Source organism: Bos mutus, chromosome 2 (genome assembly GCF_027580195.1).
Source record: "Bos mutus isolate GX-2022 chromosome 2, NWIPB_WYAK_1.1, whole genome shotgun sequence".
Lineage (NCBI taxonomy): Eukaryota > Metazoa > Chordata > Mammalia > Artiodactyla > Bovidae > Bos > Bos mutus.
In genome coordinates, this window is record NC_091618.1 from 36,031,431 (window position 1) to 36,055,451 (window position 24,021).

Sequence of the window (24,021 nt, forward strand, 5' to 3'; positions counted from 1 at the left end):
AAATTTATGTCCTTCAGAACAAACCATGCATTTCCCCCCCTAGGTTTACTGCTAATATGGTATGAGAAGTTGGTCAAATTTCTTTCATTTTTCCATTTCTTTTTATTTCCATCATCCACTGGCATGGATATCAAATTGTTCCTTGGATTAGATGTGTTTTGAAGCATGTAAGGGTTTAATGATTGTCAGTAGTATTCACTCGAACAAAGTCTCTGTGGAGGCATACACTGACAATGAAAGTCAGTTTTAGTCAGCAGCAGCTTACACAAGGAGCGGAATAACTGTGGGTGAATATTGGTAGGCATTCAGCCTTCAATTGACAGAATAGGCAGTTTCCTAAGGCTAAACATAACTGAACCAGAACCAGAGCCTGAGTTTTCTCTTTTCTGATGCATTCTAATGCTTTCTATTTAGAGTTGTGGTCCTTGGACACAGTCATGATTGTGTTGTTCAAATAATGTGTTTTTTTTTTTTTAATTATCAGAAATTTCATTGAATCAGTTTCAGTGAAAAACAATATCTAAAAAGACCTTAAGCATTGCATTCTACTTTTTAATTCAACAGCCATCTGTTCAGTGCCAGGGTCTGTTCTAATGGCCATAGCATACACAGAAACAATATAAGGAACCAATTCTGTAATTTAGGAATAAATCAGAAGTTGAAGAGGTAAGATATAAACATACCAAAGGCCACATGAAAAAGAAATTAGAAGCAATGGTTTATTTTGTCTTCAATTTTGATTGTCCACAGATAGTTCATCTGCCTTAGCTATTAACAAAGATAACATTACTTATAATAGTTAGCATTTGTTGAACTCTTACAGACATGTCCCTTATATCTTCTATTCTTTATAACACCTTTATAAGAGAGGTATTTGCTATTTACTTTTTAAGATGAAGAAATTGAGGCTCAGATAGGATAAACAACTTGGTCAAGACCACAAAGCTGGAAGGCACAGCCCAGCTTTGCCTGGCAGTTGAGCTCACATTTCTTACCATATGTTTAACTCTCTCTCTATATATATATATACATTTATATATAAATATATATATATATATGTACATATGTAAGATATGTATATATATATATGTGTGTGTGTGTGTGTATGTGTGTGTATATATATATATATATATATATATAAATACTGGGGAAGTTGTTAGATAAGTCCATATGTTTCAAAATAGTCTTTATTATTTAAATAGTTTTTAGAAAGTAAAAGGCCCATGCTATTCACATTCTTTCTAGTGGCTGAAAGGAGAGGAACTGTGGATAACTAACATGATTATTTGACCTTATCAGATATTGTGAGCTTAATTGGCACTTAGATATCTTTTGACTTTTCACCCACATTGCCTAGTGACCTGACAATATTAACTCAAAACTATGTTACTGGTAGGCTGCAGTCCATGGGGTTGCTAAGAGTCAGACACGACTGAGCGACTGACTTCACTTTCACTTTTCACTTTCATGCATTGGAGGAGGAAATGGCAACCCACTCCAGTGTTCTTGCCTGGAGAATCCCAGGGGTGGCGGAGCCTGGTGGGCTGCCATCTATGGGGTCGCACAGAGTCAGACACGACTGAAGCGACTTAGCAGCAGCAGCAGCATGTTACTGGCTGTTTTTCAGCATTAAGCAACCTTACCATTACTAAGTCTCTTCTTATAATTTTATTTGCAATCAATATGCCTTGTAGCTCATGTCATCAGCAGTGGAGTTTCCTACTGAGATGTTTCAAGATATTTGTTCATGGCAGGGTATTAAGAGTACCTACAAGAATGTGACTATAAATTCCATAAAACAAACAGAAATAAAACAAAACAAAAAAAAAGAAGCTAGGACAAATTCAAGCCATATTTGTGGCTTTTAAATGTAACATTTTATATTCATCTCCTATAATTCTTTAAAAATTACTTGGTTCCATGAGACCCTCCGGATATAAAAGGCTAGAGCAATAAATTTTTGACTGAGGGATTTTCTATAATCTTTCTTCTAATATTTACATAATTAGCTGGCTAGGGAGAAGGGATGTTTGGGATGAGGTGAATAGCATCTCTACCATCATTATTATCAGAAAATTTGTCATGAATAAATTAGATATCACCTACTCATGGGTGGCTTCATTCAAAATGGTTTGAACATATGGTTTCTCAACATGAACATACCATGATACCCCAATATTCCCATAGCAGAATAATTATTTGTTAAGCTAATGTTTAAGTTACATGTATTATTTTGCAAGACCAGAGTGTAATAAATAAGCAGCATGGATAATGAAAGAGATTCATTTTAGACACAAAAATCTCAATTAAATCAGTAAATCCCTTCAGTCCCAGAATCTGGTCAAAGGAGTAACTGTTGTTTTTAACCTGACTTTTCATGAAGATAATAAAAATGTTTCTAAGAATAATTACATACATTAAATAATATGTGAATGCAAAGATGTTCTTAGTTATATCTTACTTTCTCATTTGGCTAAAGGCACTTGGAGCACCCTCTTCTATGATTAGTTGATCTTTATATGGTCACTGTTGTTCTTTGCTCATATCTATAACACTTTTTATACTAGAGTCTTCATTATTTGTAGGTTATTTGTAGCCTCTGCTAATGTGTGGCCAAAAAGCCCATGCCAAGTGGTACATCTTTTTCAGTTAATAACTACAAAGAGTTTATCCCTCTAATAAACACTGCAGAATTTCTGCTGACATTGTGTCTTTGCTCATAAACCTCTTCTTTTTCCTGAGTGTGCTTCACCTGTGTTTTCTCTAATAATCCCATCCCTGTGACCTTCTATCCTATGATAAGCCAATAGATTTTTACAGTTTTTATTAAAAAAGAGCCACTTCCTAGGTGAAGTTAGAGCTAATCATGAGTTTGTTAGGAAGAATGATGGATATTATAACACGTTTTAGCCAAAGGATTAATAATATTGATTATACCCTATACTCCAACTTTTATCATAGTGCCGTCATCACTGTAACCCAGAGTACTTGATAATTATTATATACAAGCTAAAAATAAATTGTTTTTATAATGAATGAAGTAATTTTACTTTTGGACAAAATGATGTTAAAAAGAGTTTGTGATCTCTATTTTAAGAATGCAAAGAAATATTAGCTCAATCATTTTTAACAGTGGTTGGAGGAGAACTCATATGGCTCTGCAGCTATACTATGTCAGACAGGTATAGTTTTAAAGCACGCTGTAGCACGCAAGCAATGCATGCCTCTGCTGATCTTTAACCCCTCTTTTCCATTCATCTCTTCGATCCAAAATGCTCAGTGTCTCAGGAATTCCTGTTGTGGCTCAGAGTTCCCGATTTGATGCCAGACATGAGTAGTTTCATGTGTCTCTTGCCACTTTGTCACCATCTCTCTCTGTTTGCATTATACTTGTCTTGGTGATCAGTGGTAGTGTGTTTATCCTTTGGGCCTGGAATGAGAATATAAATGAAGACTTACTTGTTGTGTGGCTTATTATTTACTTATAAATCAAGCAACTATTATTCAATCAAATGAATTCTATCTCCCATTTTGACAAATATGTCTTTATAACAACCTGGAAAGCCAAGTGAAATGTTAGAATTTTTGGACTCCTCAGGATTATGATCGTATATAGAGAGATGGCCTTCAGCTTGTAGCCCTTACATCACTTAGTTCTATCCATATTCTGAGAGGCCTTGCACAGAAGTGAATGGACACTCTGGCCCACACATCCAGGATCTATACTCCCCCTTAAACATTTAATTAAACACACTCCCCCTTAAAGATCTGCCCCTGGACCACCCCATCCTTCCTTGGTGCGCTCACACTGGTGGCACAGTCTGTTGTCTGGTGGACAGAATACAACTGGGAAAGATGGTATCACTGACCCTAAATAAATATTTGGTGAGGAGTGGGCTTTTGAGGAATGAAATTCTGGGTTCACAGAGGTTTGCAGCATGATCTATCTAGAAGAGAAGATTGCAGGCTACAGATAGGTATCCTCTGACTCTTCGGACTACCTAGTGGTGAAGGTATGGCCAGTGAAGAGACACAGTGTTTAACAAACATTTGTCGATCTCTTACTGAGTAACAGTACTGATCTTGTTATATGGGACACAGGAGTGAGCAAATTAAATGGTTGTACTAGTAGTGCCTATATTCTGGGCAAAGGCAAGAAAGACTATAAATATTAAATGTGGTATATATAAAGTATACAGTATGTTAGGGAGTGAAAAAGATGAAAGTGGGTAAAAGTGGGAGGGTCACCATATTAAATAGGTCAATCAGAGGTGATCTCAACTGAGAAAGTGAAACTTGAGCAGAAACCTGATGGCAGTGAGAAAATCAGCAAAGAAGATATCAAGAAGGAGTGAAACTCAGGCTCTTAAAATTGCACTGATCACTTTGAGGTAGGACCATGCTCAGCATACTGAAAGAACAACAAAAAGACCAGCAAAACTGGAAAGAGTGAGCAAGGTGTTAAAGTTAAAAAGAGAAGTCAGAAAAAGAATGATGAACAGATCATATAGTACAGAGTTGTCCATTAGAAATGCAATGAGAGGCATAAAAATGTAATTTTTAATTTCCATGTAGCCACAACATACAGGTACAAATAAACAGGTAAATTCAGCTTTAATAATGCAGCTAATATAAATCAATTTATCTAAAATGTTTTCATTTCAACATGTAATCTTTGAAATCCATAATATGTTTTACACTGACAGCATATCTCATTTCATACTAACCATATTTCAGTTGTTGAGTGGACATCTATGACTAGTGGTTTCTCTATGGGAAAACACAAATAGAGGTTTTGACTCATTTGACTCACAGAATTTTATTACTGTGAGTGACTTGGGAGACATTTCAGTTTTAAGAAGTGTCATGACTCGATTTATGTTTTTAAAATATCAGGGCTAGGCTTTACTGAGAATACACCAGAAGGCACCAAGAGCAGAGACGATTATAGTGATCTTGATAAAGAATGATGGTAGCTCAGAGGATACCAGTGGATGTCATACATGCTTGGATCCTTAATCCTTTTAAAGATAGATGTGAATGGGAATTCAAGAGTACCCCAAGACTTTGGCCTGAATAATAGGAAGGATGAATTGACATCAGCTAAGGTGACAAAGGCTGTTGGTAGGATGTGGAAGGTTGACAGACATTAAGCTTTGTGTATGTGTATCTGAGAAGTCTGTGAGGCATCCAAGTGAAGATGCAGAGTAAGCAGTTGGATATGAATCTGGAGTTTAGGAGTTTGGAGGTAATAATAGTTTGGAAGACAAGCGGGTAAGAGTAGACAGAGAAAAACAGAGGACCAAAGCCTGAAGATGGGACATCTGACATAAAGAGATCTAAAAATAGTCTGAAATTGGCATTAAATAATATCACATTTGTTCACACTTCTGAATTATATATTTTTTTAAATATAAGACCCATATTTATTACTGTTCTTATATGCATTTGGGACTTCCCTTGTGGCTCAGTGGGTAAAGAATCTGCCTGCAATGTGTGAGACCTGGGTTTGACCCCTGGGTTGGGAAGATCTCCTGGAGAAGGGAACAGCTACCTACTCCAGTATTCTGGCCTGGAGAATTCCATGGACTGTATAGTCCATGAGGTTGCAAAGAGTTGGACATGACTTTTATTTATATGTATTTTATCAAAAACTATAGCTTTAGATGAAGCCTAAAGTCTTTTTGTGAGTTTTTTTTTGCTTTAAAATATCTCACAAACCTTCAAATAATTAACTTATAGACAACTACATTTAAACAGCATACAGTTAAAATAAAAATTGTTTTAATAATTAAATTAGAAACCATAATCAGTATCTAATGCAAATTGTGTATATCTAATGCATATATGTACAATATGAATTATATATGTATATAGTCAGAAATATATTGATATAAGACAATTGTTCTTTGATTTCTATAAAATTAAACAATAATATAGCAGCTTGAAATCTGTCCACAGTCTACAAATTAATGCAACTTTATTTTGTGATAAGTTTACCAGTTTATTTTTAAAATATAAGGATTGATAGTTATGTGTTCTTATCTAATTTTGGTCTGTCAGAGAATGAGATCTTTATTCTTTTAATTATATTCAGATCTCAGACATGAAGAGTACTTCATACAATAAAATTCAGTAAATTATTTTTACTGTAAACACATTCTTGACTTAAAAATAAAATGCAACCCTCTCTTCAAATGAAATTCTAACCCTTGTGATCTTGTGTGTCAAGGCAATTATTTATAATATGGTATGGAAATTAGTATATTCAATTAAAAGCTGAAAGTTAGAATTAAATAACTCAATTTTATCTACTTGACTATGTAAACATACTGACAGTTTTAAATTGTTTGACACAGGCCATCGTTTGTGTCTTTTCAGTCTATACGAGAAGTCACAGGCTACGTGTTGGTGGCTCTTAATCAGTTTCGCTATCTGCCTCTGGAGAACTTACGCATTATCCGTGGGACAAAGCTTTATGAGGATCGATATGCCTTGGCAATATTTTTAAACTACAGAAAAGATGGAAACTTTGGACTTCAAGAACTTGGACTGAAGAACTTGACTGGTAAGGAAAACATACAAAACAGCAAATATACTTGTATTATCAATATAATGTGATAGACACACACAAATGTGTACATGGTTTCTGCAGCATGTATTACATTGAGGAACTTTATAAAGCATTGAAATACATATTAATACTACTTATTCATTTTGTGAGAAATGATGCTCTATATTGCCCCAGTTTTATGTACAGATATTGTAAATGCAATCTGAAGGATAGCATATGACTGTATCTCATCTGAGCAGAAGTACACGCTAAGGAAATGCTCAGTGACTGAAAACAGATATGAAGCGGGTTTAAGAATGCTCTGCTCAGTAGTCTCAGGTGAATAGTGGACCATATCATCAAATCTCTGCAATAACATCCTAACTCTCACTTTCGTTAAAGCTCAGTAAATACACAGACTATTATATCTTGTTCCATTAATCTAGCTTTTCGTACAATCTCTTATTTTTGGAAAACATATCTAATGTTATGTTTTTAACATTAATCAAAACATTAATACAGTTTTGATTTCTTTTACTGAGCAACTCACTAAGTGCCATAAGGAGTTCTTCCTCAGAAAGCTTTAATCATCAGTGATTTTTTTCCCCCTAAGATTGGAATTAGGTATCATCTTGCTACAAATAATTCTGTGCAGGACTCTGTGTTATAAGCTGGCTTTTGCAATTCCATTGATGTCTTTTCAGTTCATGTAGTTCAGAGTTCATAAAGCCTATGGTGGAAGCTATTGGTACAAGAATTTTAATCATGAATTTTATTATATGTTCCTGCAACCAAAAATGTGCTAATTAGTAATTACATCAGAGTGGGAGAAAGGCGTTTGAACTATTAATTTAACCTGAATTAATAAAATGCAAAATTAATATATTTTTTGTGTGTATTTGAGTCCACAAAGTGGCCATATTTCTTGATACTGGAATTTGAAATATTTTAGAAGTATTGCCTTAAAATATTAAGAAACAAATAAGATTAATATTGTCAGGTTATTAAAATTATGTATTTATATATTTGCAGAAGACATAAAATATATAATTTTAAGTTAGAAGTAGCTTGATAGTTATACAGATGTGAACTAAAATTGGAGTATCTTAGATGAAGGAAGGAGTGATGATTATGTTATTTATTTTGGACATGATTGCTATAGACTTCATGACATAATGGTAAATGCAAATTGTCCAGAATTTATATCCTTCATCAACATTTTTACCTTTTTTTTAGTTCAAAATACTTTCTTTACTGAAGAGCAGGGTATTTGACTAAATTGCTACTTGCATGGAAATAATGATAGGAGGAAGAATTTTGGAAATAGAGAAAAATTGAATGATTGAAATTAGGAATCCAAAAATAACATGATCCAATTAAAACTTGCCAAAAGCACATTGTGTTTTCTTCTTGCTTTTCCTCTGATTATATTAAAGAAAAATTGAATAAATTTATTTTCAAAATCTTATAACATATGATTATGTTATTATTCCACAATATATGCTATTTGAAGAATCTTCTCACAAAGAAAATTAGTCTTTAAAGAGTTATTCATTTCCACATTTACTTAACCTCAATACTATTAAAATATAAAAAAGGAATTATTTAGTCACAGTTATGCAACATTTGAGTATATCTTTTCTGTTAGCTTCCACCATGTCTTGTTATTGTGACTGTTGTCTTACTTATGATTGACTAGTTTCATATCAAAATATAGCATTATTATCTTAAAAATATTATTCCCTAAATTGCCAGAAAACCTTATAATATTTTCCTGTGTAGCAGTAAAGATGGAAAATTAATAAATGAGTAAAATAATTATTTGAAATGTTTAGAAAAGATAAGTATTTATTCAACAGTTATTATTAATTTCTTATTTGAATATGAATTAATGAAAAGTACAGTAAAATAAATGGTGGAAAATTTAGATATTTTGGAAATTTTATATATATATATATATAAATAATATGAATGATGACTACATGCCAACACTATTCCATGAGACAGTCTAGAATTATTGATCATATTTTAGGTAATAAGATCAATAGTGTTACTCTTATTTTGAAAATCAGAAGTTTTACAGTAAGTACCACCATGTTTGGGTATAAGAATATACGAGGAAGGACAGGAGACTTGTAACTACTTAACTCTTTATCAGAAAGGAATTGGGATAAAATTTGCTCTACAGTAATATCTTAGAGAATTTAGTCTCCTAAGTAACTTGATCAAACTAGTAAGCAAACATTGCAGTTCACTTCAGGTAAGATTGTTTTGGGGTTTTGGAAAGAGCTTTCTTTTCTTGTTGATATGTTATACAAAAAAAAGAAGATATATAATGTTATATTAAGGGTGGAACTACTGGGGCTAGCCCTAATTTTAGACTCAGGGTTCACATAATGTGAAGGGAAATAGAAAACCTGCTAAGTAGTCCCATACCTCATTGCCTAACTGCAGTAGTGAGTTAAACTTTTAACCCAGTTCTTAAGGGGCCTGTAGTATCAACATCACCTGGGTATTTGTTCTATAAATTCAGATTCTTGGGCTTCACCTGAGACCTAATGGATGGTAAATTCTGGGGCTCGGGCCCACCAATATGTATATTAAGGACCCCTCCAATATTTCTGATAACTATTAATGTTTGAGAAACAAAGTTCTAATTAATTAAAGATACTAAGGAATGGTAGCAAAGTATCTGGTTAGCCTCTTCACCCTTACTTGATCCAAATACTTTTCATTCATTTATTATCTCCTGGAGAGAAGAGAAGGAAAAGTACAGATATGTTCATGATTGAATGACAAGAAATATACTTCCGGTTGATATAGGAATGAAAAGAACACATTAGGAGCCTGGATGGAAGTGAAAGTCATTCAGTCGTGTCTGACTCTTTGTGACCCCATGGACTATACAGTCCATGGAATTCTCCAGCCCAGAGTACTGGAGTGGGTAGCCTTTCCCTTCTCCAGGAGATCTTCCCAACCCAGGGATCAAACCAAAGTCTCCTGCATTGCAGGCAGATTCTTTACCAGCTGAGCCACAAAAAAAACCTTGGATGGAAACGTTTGTATAAAAGAGTACAGAGACAAGCAAGATGCTGGGAATGAACTTTCTTCCATATTACCATTTTGTCTAATATCAATTTTATATAATGGTAAACCATTACAAGGACAATAATAATTTATCGTGAATTTTCCTTTTGAGCAAGATTTTCTTTTTGAGCACTTTCAACAAAATAAATAACAAGTACTATGTTATAGCAAATAATTTTGAGATTGACATTTCAAGGCTTTTTGATGTATTCATATTTTGTGTTTCTCCTGAAATCTTTTTTTCTGTGTTGACTTTAGAATAATATTTAGAATGATATGCCTTTATAATAGTACGTATGCTCCTGCAAACTCTATCTTTGTGTAAAAGGGATATTTGGTTAACATGAGAACTGTCATATATAAGGGTTAATAGTTGGATACCACTTACATGTATATAAATTAACTCCTCACCTTATGCATTTTTATTAATTTAGCTTGATGCTCACCAGAAGCTATTCCTTGGATGATAAACATTACTACAGATCTCACTTAGCTACTTTTGTTGTGGTTATGACCAAAGACAAGAACCGTACTTAAACATGTTTTCTGGCTAAACAGAAAGACTTGTCTTCCTCCTGCCACTCACATTTCCCTGGTCCATTATGAATGAGGTGGGGAAGTGCGAAGGGTAAGGCCCCTAGACTAAGCATATGACACACAATCCAAAATGGAGTAAGGAACGTGTCTTGGCAAGCTCTCAGTGCCCTGTTACACTGATCGTCCTTTTCTGGTCAAGAGACAGCACGTACTGCCATCCGTGTTTCCCATCAGACACATATTCACCTTCAGGTCACTGGGAATGACATCGCTGCGTTACAGGGCAGGGACAGGGAGAATGTGTTACTACTTCCTCAGTTAAGGTCACTTGCATGTGCTGTGGTTCTTCTTAATCATTCTCAGTGATGATGTTCTGATGATTTTATCAGCTCCTTCTTAAACAAACATTCATACTTGAAATTCAAGTTAATGTTTAATACATCTAAAACCTTAAGTTGATGAGCTCCTACTTATTTAGTCACCTGTCTGGCCAAAATATAAAGGTTATTTTATTATATGGGACATAAAAACCACTCTTATTTTGCTCTTTTATAATTTACAAAATTACCTCATCTGTTAGTAATGGCGGACAATATGATACAATTTAATCTATATTTTATATTGTAAGTATGAAGGAATCTTTGAGAAATACCTAAGGGTACTAACATCTGTTCTGGTATCTATATCCTTTTTTATAATGATGATAACCTAGGTACAAATTTAAGATATGCATTTGTTTTTTTACACCAAATTTCAAATTGAATATTTAAATTGTCACTTTATGAATTAGAGAATATATGTTTTGAGTAGGTGAAAGTTCAGATCAGATCAGATCAGTCGCTCAGTTGTGTCCGACTCTTTGTGACCCCATGGACTGCAACATGCCAGGCCTCCCTGTCCATCAACAACTCCCAGAGTTTACTCAAACTCATGTCCATTGAGTCGGTGATGCCATCCACCCATCTCATCCTCTGCCGTCCCCTTCTCCTCTCGCCTTCAATCTTTCACAGCATCACGGTCTTTTCAAATGAGTCAGTTCTTCACATCAGGTGGCCAAAGTATTGGAGTTTCAGCTTCAGCATCCGTCCTTCCAATGACTATTTAGGACTGATTTCCTTTAGGATGGACTGGTCGGATCTCCTTGCAGTTCAAGGGACTCTCAAGAGTCTTCTCGAACACCAGAGTTCAAAAGCGTCAATTCTTCGGCGCTCAGCTTAGACTTATAGATTCATATATTAATGCCTGTAATATAGATGACTATTTTAATTGGTTAACTGTGTACTGAGTCATCTTAATTATTTGAGATGTGGACGAAATCAAAAAGTAAAATGCTTAAGTTACTTTGAGGAGCCCACAATAATAATGTAAAGGATATATTAAATTTACTGAATTCTCCTAGACTAAAAATAAAATGCTTAGTCTAGGAAATACAACATCTGAATTGATGAAATGTCTGAGAAATACATCTGAATGTCTGCCTTCGAGTAGGTAATGGCTACTAATTAAAATAGTACACCAAAGAATTGTAGCACCTTTTAATGTTTAAAGTTCCTAACCTACTTTGGCGTTATTAATTCTCAAATAAATAATTTTTAATGGAAAGGCCACCTGTAATTGACTCAGTGTATGTCAGAAAGCATAGATGTGGAACCAGAAAAATCAGTTTAAATGTCATATCATCACTTAGCATGTCTCACTGAGACTCAGAGTCTTCATCTTTAAACCCGAGGAAACTTCTACCTCAGAGTGTTAATTAGAGGCATTAGTGAAATAAAGCAGGGAACTTGTCAACCACAGCACCTTCCATGTAGAGAGTACTTAGGAAACCTCAGTGCTCTTTCTCTGTATTGTTTTGTTTTTAGCTTTCCTTTGTGTCAACACACTGACAAAACAATTGTACCTGTTTCTGCATATTCAGATAGATGCCTATTGCTTCACTGCGGCTTTGAAAAGTGATTTGTTGAGACAAAAGGATGCTCCAAATTTCAGCATCTCTTCCTGATTCTACTTTGAAACTACTTTAAGTATAAGATGTCTTTCTCTGGCAGTGAGAAGCCTGAGGCTTTTCTTTGACTACTTTCAGTCTGATTGCTGCCTTGGGTACTTCACAGCTCTTCTTTCCTGTCTTTCAGTGTCTCATGCCAAGCACCTGTTGCCCTAGCCCTTCATTTCAAATTCCCATCATCATGTTTCACTCTTCATTGGCCCTGACATTTGTCTTGACCTAGACAAGAGACATATTCATTCTAAGTTCTTTTACTGACAGTAGAGTCACTAAGCATTCTTCAGCAGCTCTGTGAAAGGTCTTAGTAATGTTTGAGTGGGTTCAACTAGCCTATTTCGGGGATTGCTGTTAAATACGATGTTTGACAAAAGTACTACCAATATTTACATAAGAAGCAGCACTCAGCATATTGTGAGATCTACAGAAACAAAATGATCCAAAGAATATTTCTAGCTTAAGGTAAATTACTTGGAAAATGATCTGATCAAAACTAACCTACAGTGAAAATCCTGTGAGTCAGATGGAATCAGTGAAGAGTGGCACATTCTTATGAAGGTGTCAATTTTTAGATCAGGTCCACAATTTCTAAAATTGATACTCTAGCCAATGTTTTCTAAAGAAGATTGTTTGCTTGTCATGTCAAACAGTGTGCATTAACTAGAAAAATGAAAACGACAGCAATACATTTATGTATATAAGTAAGACAGAAACATAGTTGAAAGGAAATGTTATAATTATGGGATCAGAGAGAGTGACCAGTTGAGCAGATTTCTAGGACTCAGCTTTAGAGAACTAATAAGTGAATTTATGGAACCGTATGAAGGTAAAAAGGGAATTTCTTCTGCTGTATCACTGATCAGAAGAGAGAGCATTACTGGAAAAGTGAAACACGGGAAGGGGGAATCTCCAGGGAATAAGACCATTTTCTTTTTTTTTCTTCACTAGCCATCATGTTTTCTGTCACAGGTACTAAGATAATCTACTCAGGCCATAAGAAGCCACACCCTTGGTTTATCTCCCATTCAGGGTTCCTGAAAATTCCCATTCTCTGAACTGCATTCTTTTCCATCTCTATAGCATACTTAGGAAAAGCTGAGGAAATTTAGCTTAATGGGACTCTTTCAGGAAAATTCCCTACTTGAGACTTTAAACCTGTCATTATTCTTTCTTGTCACTAACATATACCAAGATCTGTATGTTCCCTTCCCTAAGAGAAAGTATATATATATATATATTCTAAGAAAATATGTAAGGTCAACAAACTCCCATATTAAAGCCCATTTATTAAGAAAGCATGCTTGTTTGCTTATGACATTTAGAAAATGGAGGAAATTCTTTGCTCCTCAGGGTCTGAAATGCAGTGAAAGAAACGGATTTGTTATCACCATAAGTCCATGATTTGACTCTGAGGAAAGACGTAAGAATATCAGAATATCTACCTCCTCTTCACATTTGCTTTGCTGGGCCTGCAAATTGTTGCTATTGTTTTTAGTCACTAAGTCATGTCCAACTTTTTGTGACTGTAGCCTGCCAAGCTTCATGTCCATGGGATTTCCCAGGCACGAATACTGGAGTGGGTTGCCATGCCCTCCTCCAGGGGATCTCCCTACTCACGGATCCAACCTGTGTCTCCTGCATTGGCAGGCAAATTCTTTACCATTAAGCTGCCTAGGAAGCCCAGACCTGCAGATACTCGACTGAAAAGAGCTGGTAAATTCTCTGCATCATTCCCAGTTACCAAACAAGTTGGGGCCAGAATCATTAGATTATGGCACATTCTGATTTGCTGGAATCAAATTGGAACTCATGAATCAGTTTGAGTAATATTTGGGGAGAACCTGAAACTGTATTTAATGAGAATAAAGACTATGTGAGATCTTTGACAAGTTTACTTAGAGGAGGCAGCCCCATTCTTGGCAGATGCTAAGACGCTAGGTCAGAGGTTAGAAACGAGGCTCCATGTTGTTGCCTTTCCATGTTTATCAAAGGCATGATGATTTTAATATCCCACATTGTCATGGAGTTTCAAACTTTACAAAATGTTTCAAGTTTCCCTTTCTTTGTTTCACAAACAGCTCGTTAGTGTTGACCTGGAAAGACTCTTTATTGTCATTTTACATCTAAGGAAACGAAGCTTGAAGTTTTGTGGTTAATTGTTGTTCAATCCCTCAGTTGTGTCTGACTCTTTGCGACCCCATGGACTGTAGCATGCTAGACTTCCATGTCCTTCACCATCTCCTGGAGCTTGCTCACATTCATCTCCATTGAGTCAGTGATGCCATCCAACCATCTTGTCCTCTGTCATCCCCTTCTTCTGTCTTCGAACTTTCTCAGCATCAGGCTCTCTCCTAATGAGTCAGCTCTTTGCATCAGGTGGCCAAAGTATTGGAACTTTAGCATCTGTCCTTCTAATGAATATTCAGGATTGATTTCCTTTAGGATTGACTGGTTTGATCTCATTTAGGATTGACTGGTTTGTGGTTAATAAGGACATCTTATTCTAGAATCTAGATTTGTTTTTCATTTCTTCATATTATGCCATTCCTAAGAAATAGGACAATTTCTCCAGGTGAGGCCACAGTCAGCAAGGTATTAAAATGGCTATAAACATGAAAAATTCAAACTTTGAACAGAAGACATTAAGGTTGTATTTTAGTAAGACCTTCTTGATTTTAATTGTTACATAATACTTGAATACATCATGAATGTATGAATGGGAAATGTTAAGTGAGTTCACAATAAAATACAAGCAAACACATAAAATGACAATCTTATAAACAATCTTATAACTATTAAAAGTTTATTTTATTTATTAACTAATTTTATAGCGATTGCTATTTGACTGCAGCTTTTTAAAAATAGAAGTTACTATTCTCTTAACCATGATTCAGATGTTTATTAATAGACCCCATTTTACCGGTGAAAGTTCAGGATTCTTTTGGAAAGTGATGTCAGTTCAAATATTTATTAGCTTTATTTTCTTCCACTTGTATATTCAAGACATTGTGCTGAGATATGAGCTCATCCAAATTATCTCTACATCCCTGTCTTCTCTCAGTAAATATTATAGTTCTGACAAATATTTACCCACCAACTGCAATGTGAAAGCATTGGGAATGTATTTTCCCCAGTTATTTATATATTAATTTTTGGTCAAGCATCTATGGGATCAAGTGCCCCCCATTTTAATCTAGTTTACCTTCTAAAGCAGAGCTGTCCAATAGAACTTCCTGTGATGATAGAAACATTCAGTCTCTGCTCCATAAATTGAGTGGTCAATAGCCAAATGTGGCTACTGAGAACCTGAAAGGTGGCTAGTGCGATGAAGGAAATTGATTTTCAATTATATATAGTATAATTTATTTAAATTTAAATAGCCACGTGTGGTTAGTGGCAATCAGGCAGTAAAGTCTTAAAAGGATAACATATTTTCTGAACCCAAGCAGGAGGCAGTGAAATTTACAAGCATGAAGAAAGAATTAGAGCACAGGCTCTAAATCCGGATGCTCTCCATTCAAATCCCTTTTAGATGCAAGTTATTCGATGTTTTAAGCCTTAATTTCCTCTTGAAATGAGTGTGATGAGCATGTAGTTTGAAAGACAGTTGTGAAAGTTGAATTATAATTTACATATAGCATTAAGTGGGCTTCCCAGGTGGCACAGTGGCAAAAAATCCACCTGCCAATGCAGAAGAGGCAAGACACACTCATTTGATCCCTGGGTTGGGAGAATTCCCTGGAGTAGGAAATGGCAACCCACTCCAGTATCCTTGCCTGGAAAATTCCATGGACAGAGGAACGTGGCAGGCAACAGCCCATGGGATCCAAAGAATCAGACACGACTGAGCTCATACACACATACATGGCATTAAGTGCAGTTCCTGAAATAAATATTAGTCATTATTATAATATTGGAGAGGAAGAATGCTTTTGGTAAGAATAATAGAAACAGTCGACTTTTACAGTCATTGAAAGCATGTTTGACTTACGTGATCAAATTGTATAACATAAAAGCTCTCATTTATGATTTAGTGCCTGACCATATTGTATTTGAGCAAGCTGAGTTCTGGATGCCATGCTTTGCTTCTTAAAATGCTTTAAGCTGCTAGGTATTAGGACTTAGGATTTCTGTTTATCAGAAATCTGACTTTTTAAAAATGAGATTTTTACTCTGCGCCTCACAGGGGAGACTAAAAGCACTTAGTTATAAGTAGGTCCCTAAGTCTCTGTCTTAAATAACTTAATTGAAAAACCTAAGGACTAGAAGATTATAATGATTTTTATAGTAGAGAAACTATATTGAAAAGTCTGATCAGAATTATTTCTGGCATAGACAATAACTTATCTTTAGGATTGTCCAGTTTATGTTGAAAGTTTTTCATTATATAATATTTATTTAATAGCAAATTAGTAACAAAAGAAACTCTACTATAGGATGTTTTGTCAAATAGGTAACTACCATATTTCACCAAATCTAAGTCATCATCAATTGTAAAAAAAAGTTTTTGATCACTATTTTCAGGCCACACTGGAAAAAAAAAAGAAAGAAAAAGTAAAATCCCAGTATAAATGTAAAAGATGGTATGGAAAATCTAGTCTTAACAATATTAAATATGAAATATGTATGCATTTTGTTCAACAGAATAAAATGATAAACTAATCATATGTAAACAAAATAGAGATACAACAAACATTATTTTCATGAATCATAGCAAAACTGCTGCTTTGTAATTGTTAAACTGTTTGCTGTGGAAGCATCTGAAACAAGTTGCAATAGAAATAGCCAATATTTCAAAAAATATGAGTGGTATTTTCCATTTATCTATATCTATCAGAAGATAGAGAAATGTGAATTTACATGGCTTAATCTTTTGATGTAATAAACAATACTAACCAGGAAATTTGAATTGTTGGGTTTTTTCCTGAATTGAGCTGGTTACTGACTCTACCAGCAAAAGAGAATAAAATTATTTCAAAGGTAAAAAAAAAAAAGAAAACATTTTTCTAGAAATTTCCCTTAAACTTTCCTCTTTTGGTAATATATAAAAGGTTATTATAGAATATCAGAGAGAAAAAAAAAGAATGTTTTCACTTGTATCTTTTTTACCAGTCTACCTGGAAGTTCAGTACAATGCTTTTATCTGTTATTCTAGATCTCATAGTATGTTACCCTCCTCCCACCCTTAATACTTTATGACCCTTCTGTAAAATACATTTTATACATTCTAGCTGTAATTCTATTGTAAACTAAGTCAAATTGTGTTAGTTATTAAATCATAATAACCACAACAATTTTAAGGAATACCTGCAGGGAAAAAATGAAGAAAAAATGATAACCTGTAACCTTTTTCTTCCTTTGAGGACTATTCAGTTCACTCAATTTCATTAGTGCTATGATGCAAATTAGAGGTTTGATTTTTGGTATCAGTAATGTGGGAAAAAGCTGGTGTTGAAAAGACCATTTTGTATTTTCAATCTACTATGAAAGGGACTTCAAATTTTAATTCAATATTTAAATGACATTTAATGAGTATATTGTGATAACTATTGACAAAGTAAAGCATAATTTCAATTTTAATAGTTTCCAAATTATCTAAACACTCTGCTTTAATATTTGGTGAGGTGGTTCTGTATTATGTAGAATTAAACATCTGTTGATGTCTCATCAAGTACTTACTATTATGAATTTTCTAGCTTTAAAACTGTAAAGCTTTAAATTCTTTTTTAAAACTGTAAAAAAGAATTTTACTAAAATTCTTTTAGTCTTTGTATCTTTGTTGCTGCTCTTTTTAGCATAATAAATCTAGGAAACAAAATATCTATATGGTATAACAGAACCCAGCATATATATATGACTACTACTATTATTGCTTAGGGCTAGTGCACTGGGACGACCCAGAGGGATGGTATGGGGAAGGAGGAGGGAGGAGGGTTCAGGATGGGGAACACATGTATACCTGTGGCGGATTCATTTTGATATTTGGCAAAACTAATACAATTATGTAAAGTTTAAAAATAAAATAAAATTAAAAAAAATAAAAGTAATATTTATATTAAAAAATAAATAAATAAAAATTATAATAGCATTCATAAATAATATGTATTGCTGTGTGTAAGTTACTGGTTTATAAACATTGTCTCTCTTCATCCTTATAATAACCCCAATTAGTAGGTTACTGTGATTATTTCCATTTTGAAGATGAAGAAACTGCAGTTTTCAGATTAAGCAATGAGACATAAAGGCCTGTTGCTTAATCTATGAGGTTCAGATTTGAAGCCAGTTATTATAATTCCAGATTTTCCTTTATCATCATGCTACAGAGCTTCTGAGAAGGAAGGAGGTCACATGACACTGAACTTTTATCATCTTCTGCTATGTGTGAATGAATTGAGAATCTGTGAAATTACTCATATGAGGAGGTCATATTCCTCAATTCAGTCTTTCTTTTTTATTTCCTAATGAAGCTTTAGTTAATGTAGATACTTTACTAAGGAAGTTAAATTATTCTAAAAAACATGAAGATTGCATAAGTGAATTGAATTATTTCTTATGATATTGAAAAATAATTTTACAGGCTATTTAGGTTTATTCCTACAGATATTAGGAACTAAACTGATAGAGTATATTAACAGAATTAAAAAGTGCTCTAATTGGGAACTTACCTCATGACCTTTTAAAAATTAACACTAGAATTTAAAAAAATTAAAACAGATTAAATAAGTATATTTGGTGCGTGTTTTGTTTTGATTTAGCTCCAAAAGTTGTACATTTGGTCAAGATAAGTTTTTTGATCCTTGCCTTAGTCTAGTGTTCTTTTTACTGTATTATTTCAAAAATGATTTTATTCAAGGTTCTAGAGAGAGGGAGGAAACATTTTAAAGATATTTTGTTATTCTGTTTTTTCTTCAAACATTTATTTTTAATTAAAGGAAAATTGCTTTACACTATTGTGTTGGCATCTGCTATACATCACCATGAGTCAGTGTAGAATGTTCATGTGTCCCCTCTCTTTTTAACCTCCCTCCCACTTCTTACCCCTTCCCACCCCTCTAGGTTGTTATAAAGATTTTTTTTAAATATATATTAATCTATATATGCTTGGGTTTGAATTCTTATTTACAAAAGGGAAGAAAATGAAACAAAAGCAGTTCTAGAGTTCATGTCTGACTCAGTAGTAATCCAAATTCATCCACTATCTACCAAATACTATGAAATTTGATATGTGCTTTATAGGGTCATTCAAACAATATTATTCAGTAGTTTTGCAAGGAAAAGATGGTAGAGATAATAAAGTAGTTAGTACATGGTCTACTTATAGATAATGTCTTTTAGAAAAATGAAATGGAGCAAAGCAGCAGCCTATGTCATTGCTATCACTTTTCGCATAGTCAATGTGTGGCTCAATTTCACACCTGTGCATTACATTGTCATTTCGTGTAGTTAGAAATTACATGTCATAATGATAAATCTTTGCAATTAAAATTGTATCATGCTTCAAATGCAGCCCTGTGGTGCTTAGGGAAAGGGGTGGATCAAGAACTAGTGTCTTGGCTCAAGTGCCTCTTAAAAATTAAGAAAATCTAACTATCACTTGTGCAAAATAAATACATCAGAGGTTGCAAAATAAGTTATCAACTCCCATTCATTAAAGATTATCTGCATAATTTAAGTAGCTATCCAAGTATTTTATGTATTTAATACGTATTACTGTGACAGTGACTTCTTATATTACATTTGGTTATTATTAAATATGAAATATTAAAAACTCTTTAAAACTGAATAGAATTTGTTGAACCATACATTTCAGTTCTGATGTCTGATTTAAATTTAAATCAGAGAGAGATTTAGTGTATATTTTCAGTTCATTTACATTTAATCTATTAAAATGTGACTTAGTAAGTTTTTCAATACCAGAGAAGACTTTGAAATAGTTTCCTTCTGAATCACAAAAATCTTAGAATTTTAAAGAGACAATGAGACATATATAATTGTCCAACTAATAGGGATTAAAAGTTCAAAAATAGTGTTTTAAAATTTCTCTTATGTAGATAAACATAAAGTTATGGCCCCCAAAATGGTTTTTGAAAATATTTCTAATTAAAATAGTAAATGACTATATCAACTACTTTGTAAAGTTGAAAAAGTCCTGTGAACAAGATGCAATAAAATCAGTAAGATAAAAAGGGCATACGAAGTTGAAAATTGGTAAATATCTATGCATATTGAGTTGACTCATTGGAAAAGACTCTGATGCTGGGAGGGATTGGAGGCAGAAGGATAAGGGGACGACAGAGGATGAGATGTCTGGATGGCATCACTGATTCGATGGACATGAGTCTTGAATGAACTCCCCGGGAGTTGGTGATGGACAGGGAGGCCTGGCGTGCTGTGATTCATGGGGTCGCAGAGTCGGACAGGACTGAGTGACTGAACTGAACTGAACTGATGCATATCTGTGATATTTTTATAAGAACCAACTCTGGTTGTTATGTACTCTGGTTAGCACTTCACCCATGAAGAAATGAAAAACAATCACAGCAAAATGAAGTAGATTTTGTTGTATCTAAAATATACCCTGAATGTGGCCATAAAGTAGGAAATAGTTTTGGAGAGGGCAAAGTAACAAAGAATAGAGGTCAGAAGTAAAATGATTGAAAGATTCTTCATCTAGAAATAAAATGTTTTTCCTGATAATGTTGATTTATGATCAAAACTAAAACCTATCATATGCCTTTTAGATGAGAAGGTATGTTTCTAAGATTATGCAAACAATATTTCCTATATGCTCTCTTTCAGTCTCAGCAGGATGAAATAATATAACAAACCTGATTTTTAAAACTTAATAGATTTGAAATTTCATACTAGCACTACAACTAACAAAGGAAATGTCAAGAACATCTAAGTCCTGTGCATCAGTTTCCTCATCTGAAAATGAGAACTGAATGACAAAATGAATTCAAACTACTTAGCATAGTGATTAGCACAAAATATATGGTAGTTCTCTTCCTGTCTCTTCCTTCTTTATATGATCCTCAGTGGTGTGGAAGTATTTAAGAGTATTAATTTCTTATCCTTACCACATCTATGTGCTGTGTTCTGTTGTGGTTGTGTTAGTCGCTCAGTCATGCCTGATTCTTTGCGACCCCATGGACTGCAGCCCACCAGGCTTCTTTGTCCATGGGATTTTCTAGGCAAGGATACTGGAGTGGGTTGCCACTTCCTACTCCAGGGATCTTCCCAACCCAGGGATTGAACCTGGGTCTCCTGCACTGAGGGCAGATTCTTTACTGACTGAGCTACCAGGGAAGCCCATGGTCTTTATTGACAGATATATTTAATTTTAGTAAACCCTAATCTCACTAGCAAATAGACGACTCGTATTTTCTTCCCACTTGTACATTGGCCATATCACTTAGTATCTCTTGTACTGAATTTTTAATTCTACAATGAAAGTTTTTTTTTTCATTTTTTGGTCTGTTTTTGTGTTTGTTTTTAATTTTATTTTCTTGATGATATCTACCTGCTATCTATCATCCTGGAAAGGTTCTGAGGCAAAGTGTGAGTCATATTTTCTTAGTGCTCAGTTTCCTTTCTTAGAACAAATGAGAGCATGGCATTAACCCTTCCAAATCAGCAGAGAATATTATATTTTTGTTTTCTAAACATTTAGGAACTGATGTTCAAGCTTGCTATTAAAAATGAAACTCCATATGGGTATCTAGGGACTTTATTTGGGTTTGATTGTTCATTGTCTATTTATTTCCTAGCATAATTATAACAATGTGTCATGGCAATATTATCCACATGCATTTACATCTAGCTATGTGTTATTACAGCTAGACCCACCATTCTTATTTTGGGAGGGGTGAAGTAGAAAAGGATAGATTTATTACTTTGCCAAGTAAATGGGGCCACAGTGCACTAATGCTCTCAAAGCCATGTGTCCTAACTTGGAGAAGACAGTGAGAAGTTTTATAGTAATCATTCTAAGAGGGGATGATATGCTCATGGACATGCTTCTGATGGGTTGATGGTGAAGTTAGTAGGAGTCAACCTTCAGATCCAATAAGTCTGGGGTCCACATGCTTATGGGCAGCATACCATCCTTAATTATTAACTTCTTTCACCTGGAGGGAGTTTCAGTCTCTCAGACAACTGGGCTGTGGCTGGAGTCAGGAGCGAATACTTAGTCTCATGGGATGGGGTCACGTGCTCTGTCCCTGTGCAGTCCCCTCTGTCCCCTTTGTAGATGAACTCATAGGAAACGTACTCAGCAGCCTGGAGGAAGAGCACAGGGCCGGCCAGGTTCTTAGTGTTCATGGTGATCACTTGATGTGGCCCTCCTCACATCCACCTTTGAGCTGATGGGGTTCAGGACACGACACCCTCAACTGTGGCACCTTGAATATTGTAAACTGAAGGAGCTGGAGAAAACAGCAGAAAGAGAAAGGTCACTTTTACTGCCAAACTCTGGGCTCTCTGTGCACTGATGCCAAACAGAAATACAGAGACAGAGTTATGGAGGAGAGGGAAAGAGTGGCTTTATTTATTTGCCAGTTAAAGAGGGAACACAGTAGGCTAGAGCCTCAAGAACTGTGCCCCTGACCCACTGTTACTTTAATAAATTATTTTACTGTCCTCTGCTAAGTCTGTGAAACCTCAGGAAAACAATGATGACAACAACAACAACAAAAATATGAATGACTTTTTGAGAGGAAAAGAACAGCTGAGCAAGAAAACCAATTTAGTTAGTTTTTGAATGTTGAATTTAAGCCAAGGTTTCCCGGTGGTGCCAAGCAAATCCTATTCATTTTTGTTCATTTCTTAATTTCTTAGTTCCTCTCAAAGTATTCAAATGCCTCTGCTGGGTAGAGCTCCCAATTCAGCTAAGAATTTGTCTCCCCATAGATTACTTTTATACTGTATCTGAAACTCATTAATCATTGTATCCTTTCAAATCCCCATTACACAAGCAAGAATGGGATTTAAATGCCTAGGTATCTCATGCTTAGTTCTAAATAAGCAGGAACAATACAAGGTGCATTTTTCACCTCTCACTTACTGAACTTGCCATAAGAATATTTTGATGACTTATTTTAAATAGCTAAGACTGATTTTTAAATATATTTTCTGGATTAAAAAAAATAATTAAAACATCTACTTGTTTGTTTGAGAACTTGAACGTCTAAAGAAACAGCAGGCTGGTGCTGCTAATGTTTTGGGAACTCAATTGCTGTAGCACGACTGGGGCTCCCTGTCAGTGTGTGATTGCTGTCAGTGTGTGAAACAGAAATGAACCACCGGTTGTCAAAACAGTAGAGATGTGGCAAAACTGTAGACAGGCGGTTTTGGTTTCTAGAGTCAGGTTCCACATGAAACTCAGGGGTTGCATTCTAAAATTAGGATCCTTACTATGAAGATAAAGGCTTGGGAAAGCCTTCTTATGGCTTTTCACATATTGTTTGTAGACTTGTTTCATGTGTTTGTAGATATTTTTCACCCCGTAAGTAAGGCAGAGTGATCACCAGCTTAGACCAGTGATTGCATAGAACCAACATAAAGTCCCAAAATAGTTTTGTTGTTGTTGTTCTATATACAATACCAAGGGTTTCTAATGAAAAGCTGCAAAGCAAACAATGGCCATGACTCTTGTTTGCATGGGGTGAATGCATATTTAGCAATTATTTCTATATCTTTTCTTCAATTCTTTGAGTTCTAGGACTTAAAAATTAAAAAGTTGTGGTATATAAAACATTACTTGTTACATTAGATTACAGAATCAGCTTTCTATAAAACAATTGTAAGAATAAATTCAAGCAAGTGAACAAATTACATCTAT

General features: G+C 34.6%; 1 protein-coding gene across 4 annotated transcripts in view; it reads left to right on the forward strand.

Annotated features, from left to right (window-relative positions):
* Positions 1 to 24,021, forward strand: part of ERBB4 (erb-b2 receptor tyrosine kinase 4) — a 1,231,440-nt gene that overhangs the window by 646,553 nt on the left and 560,866 nt on the right. For all 4 annotated transcript variants that reach the window (XM_070387158.1, XM_070387172.1, XM_070387165.1 and 1 more), the window contains exon 3: positions 6,382 to 6,568. In XM_070387158.1, coding sequence (XP_070243259.1) covers positions 6,382 to 6,568 — 187 coding nt within the window. The remainder of the gene's footprint in view (positions 1 to 6,381; positions 6,569 to 24,021) is intronic.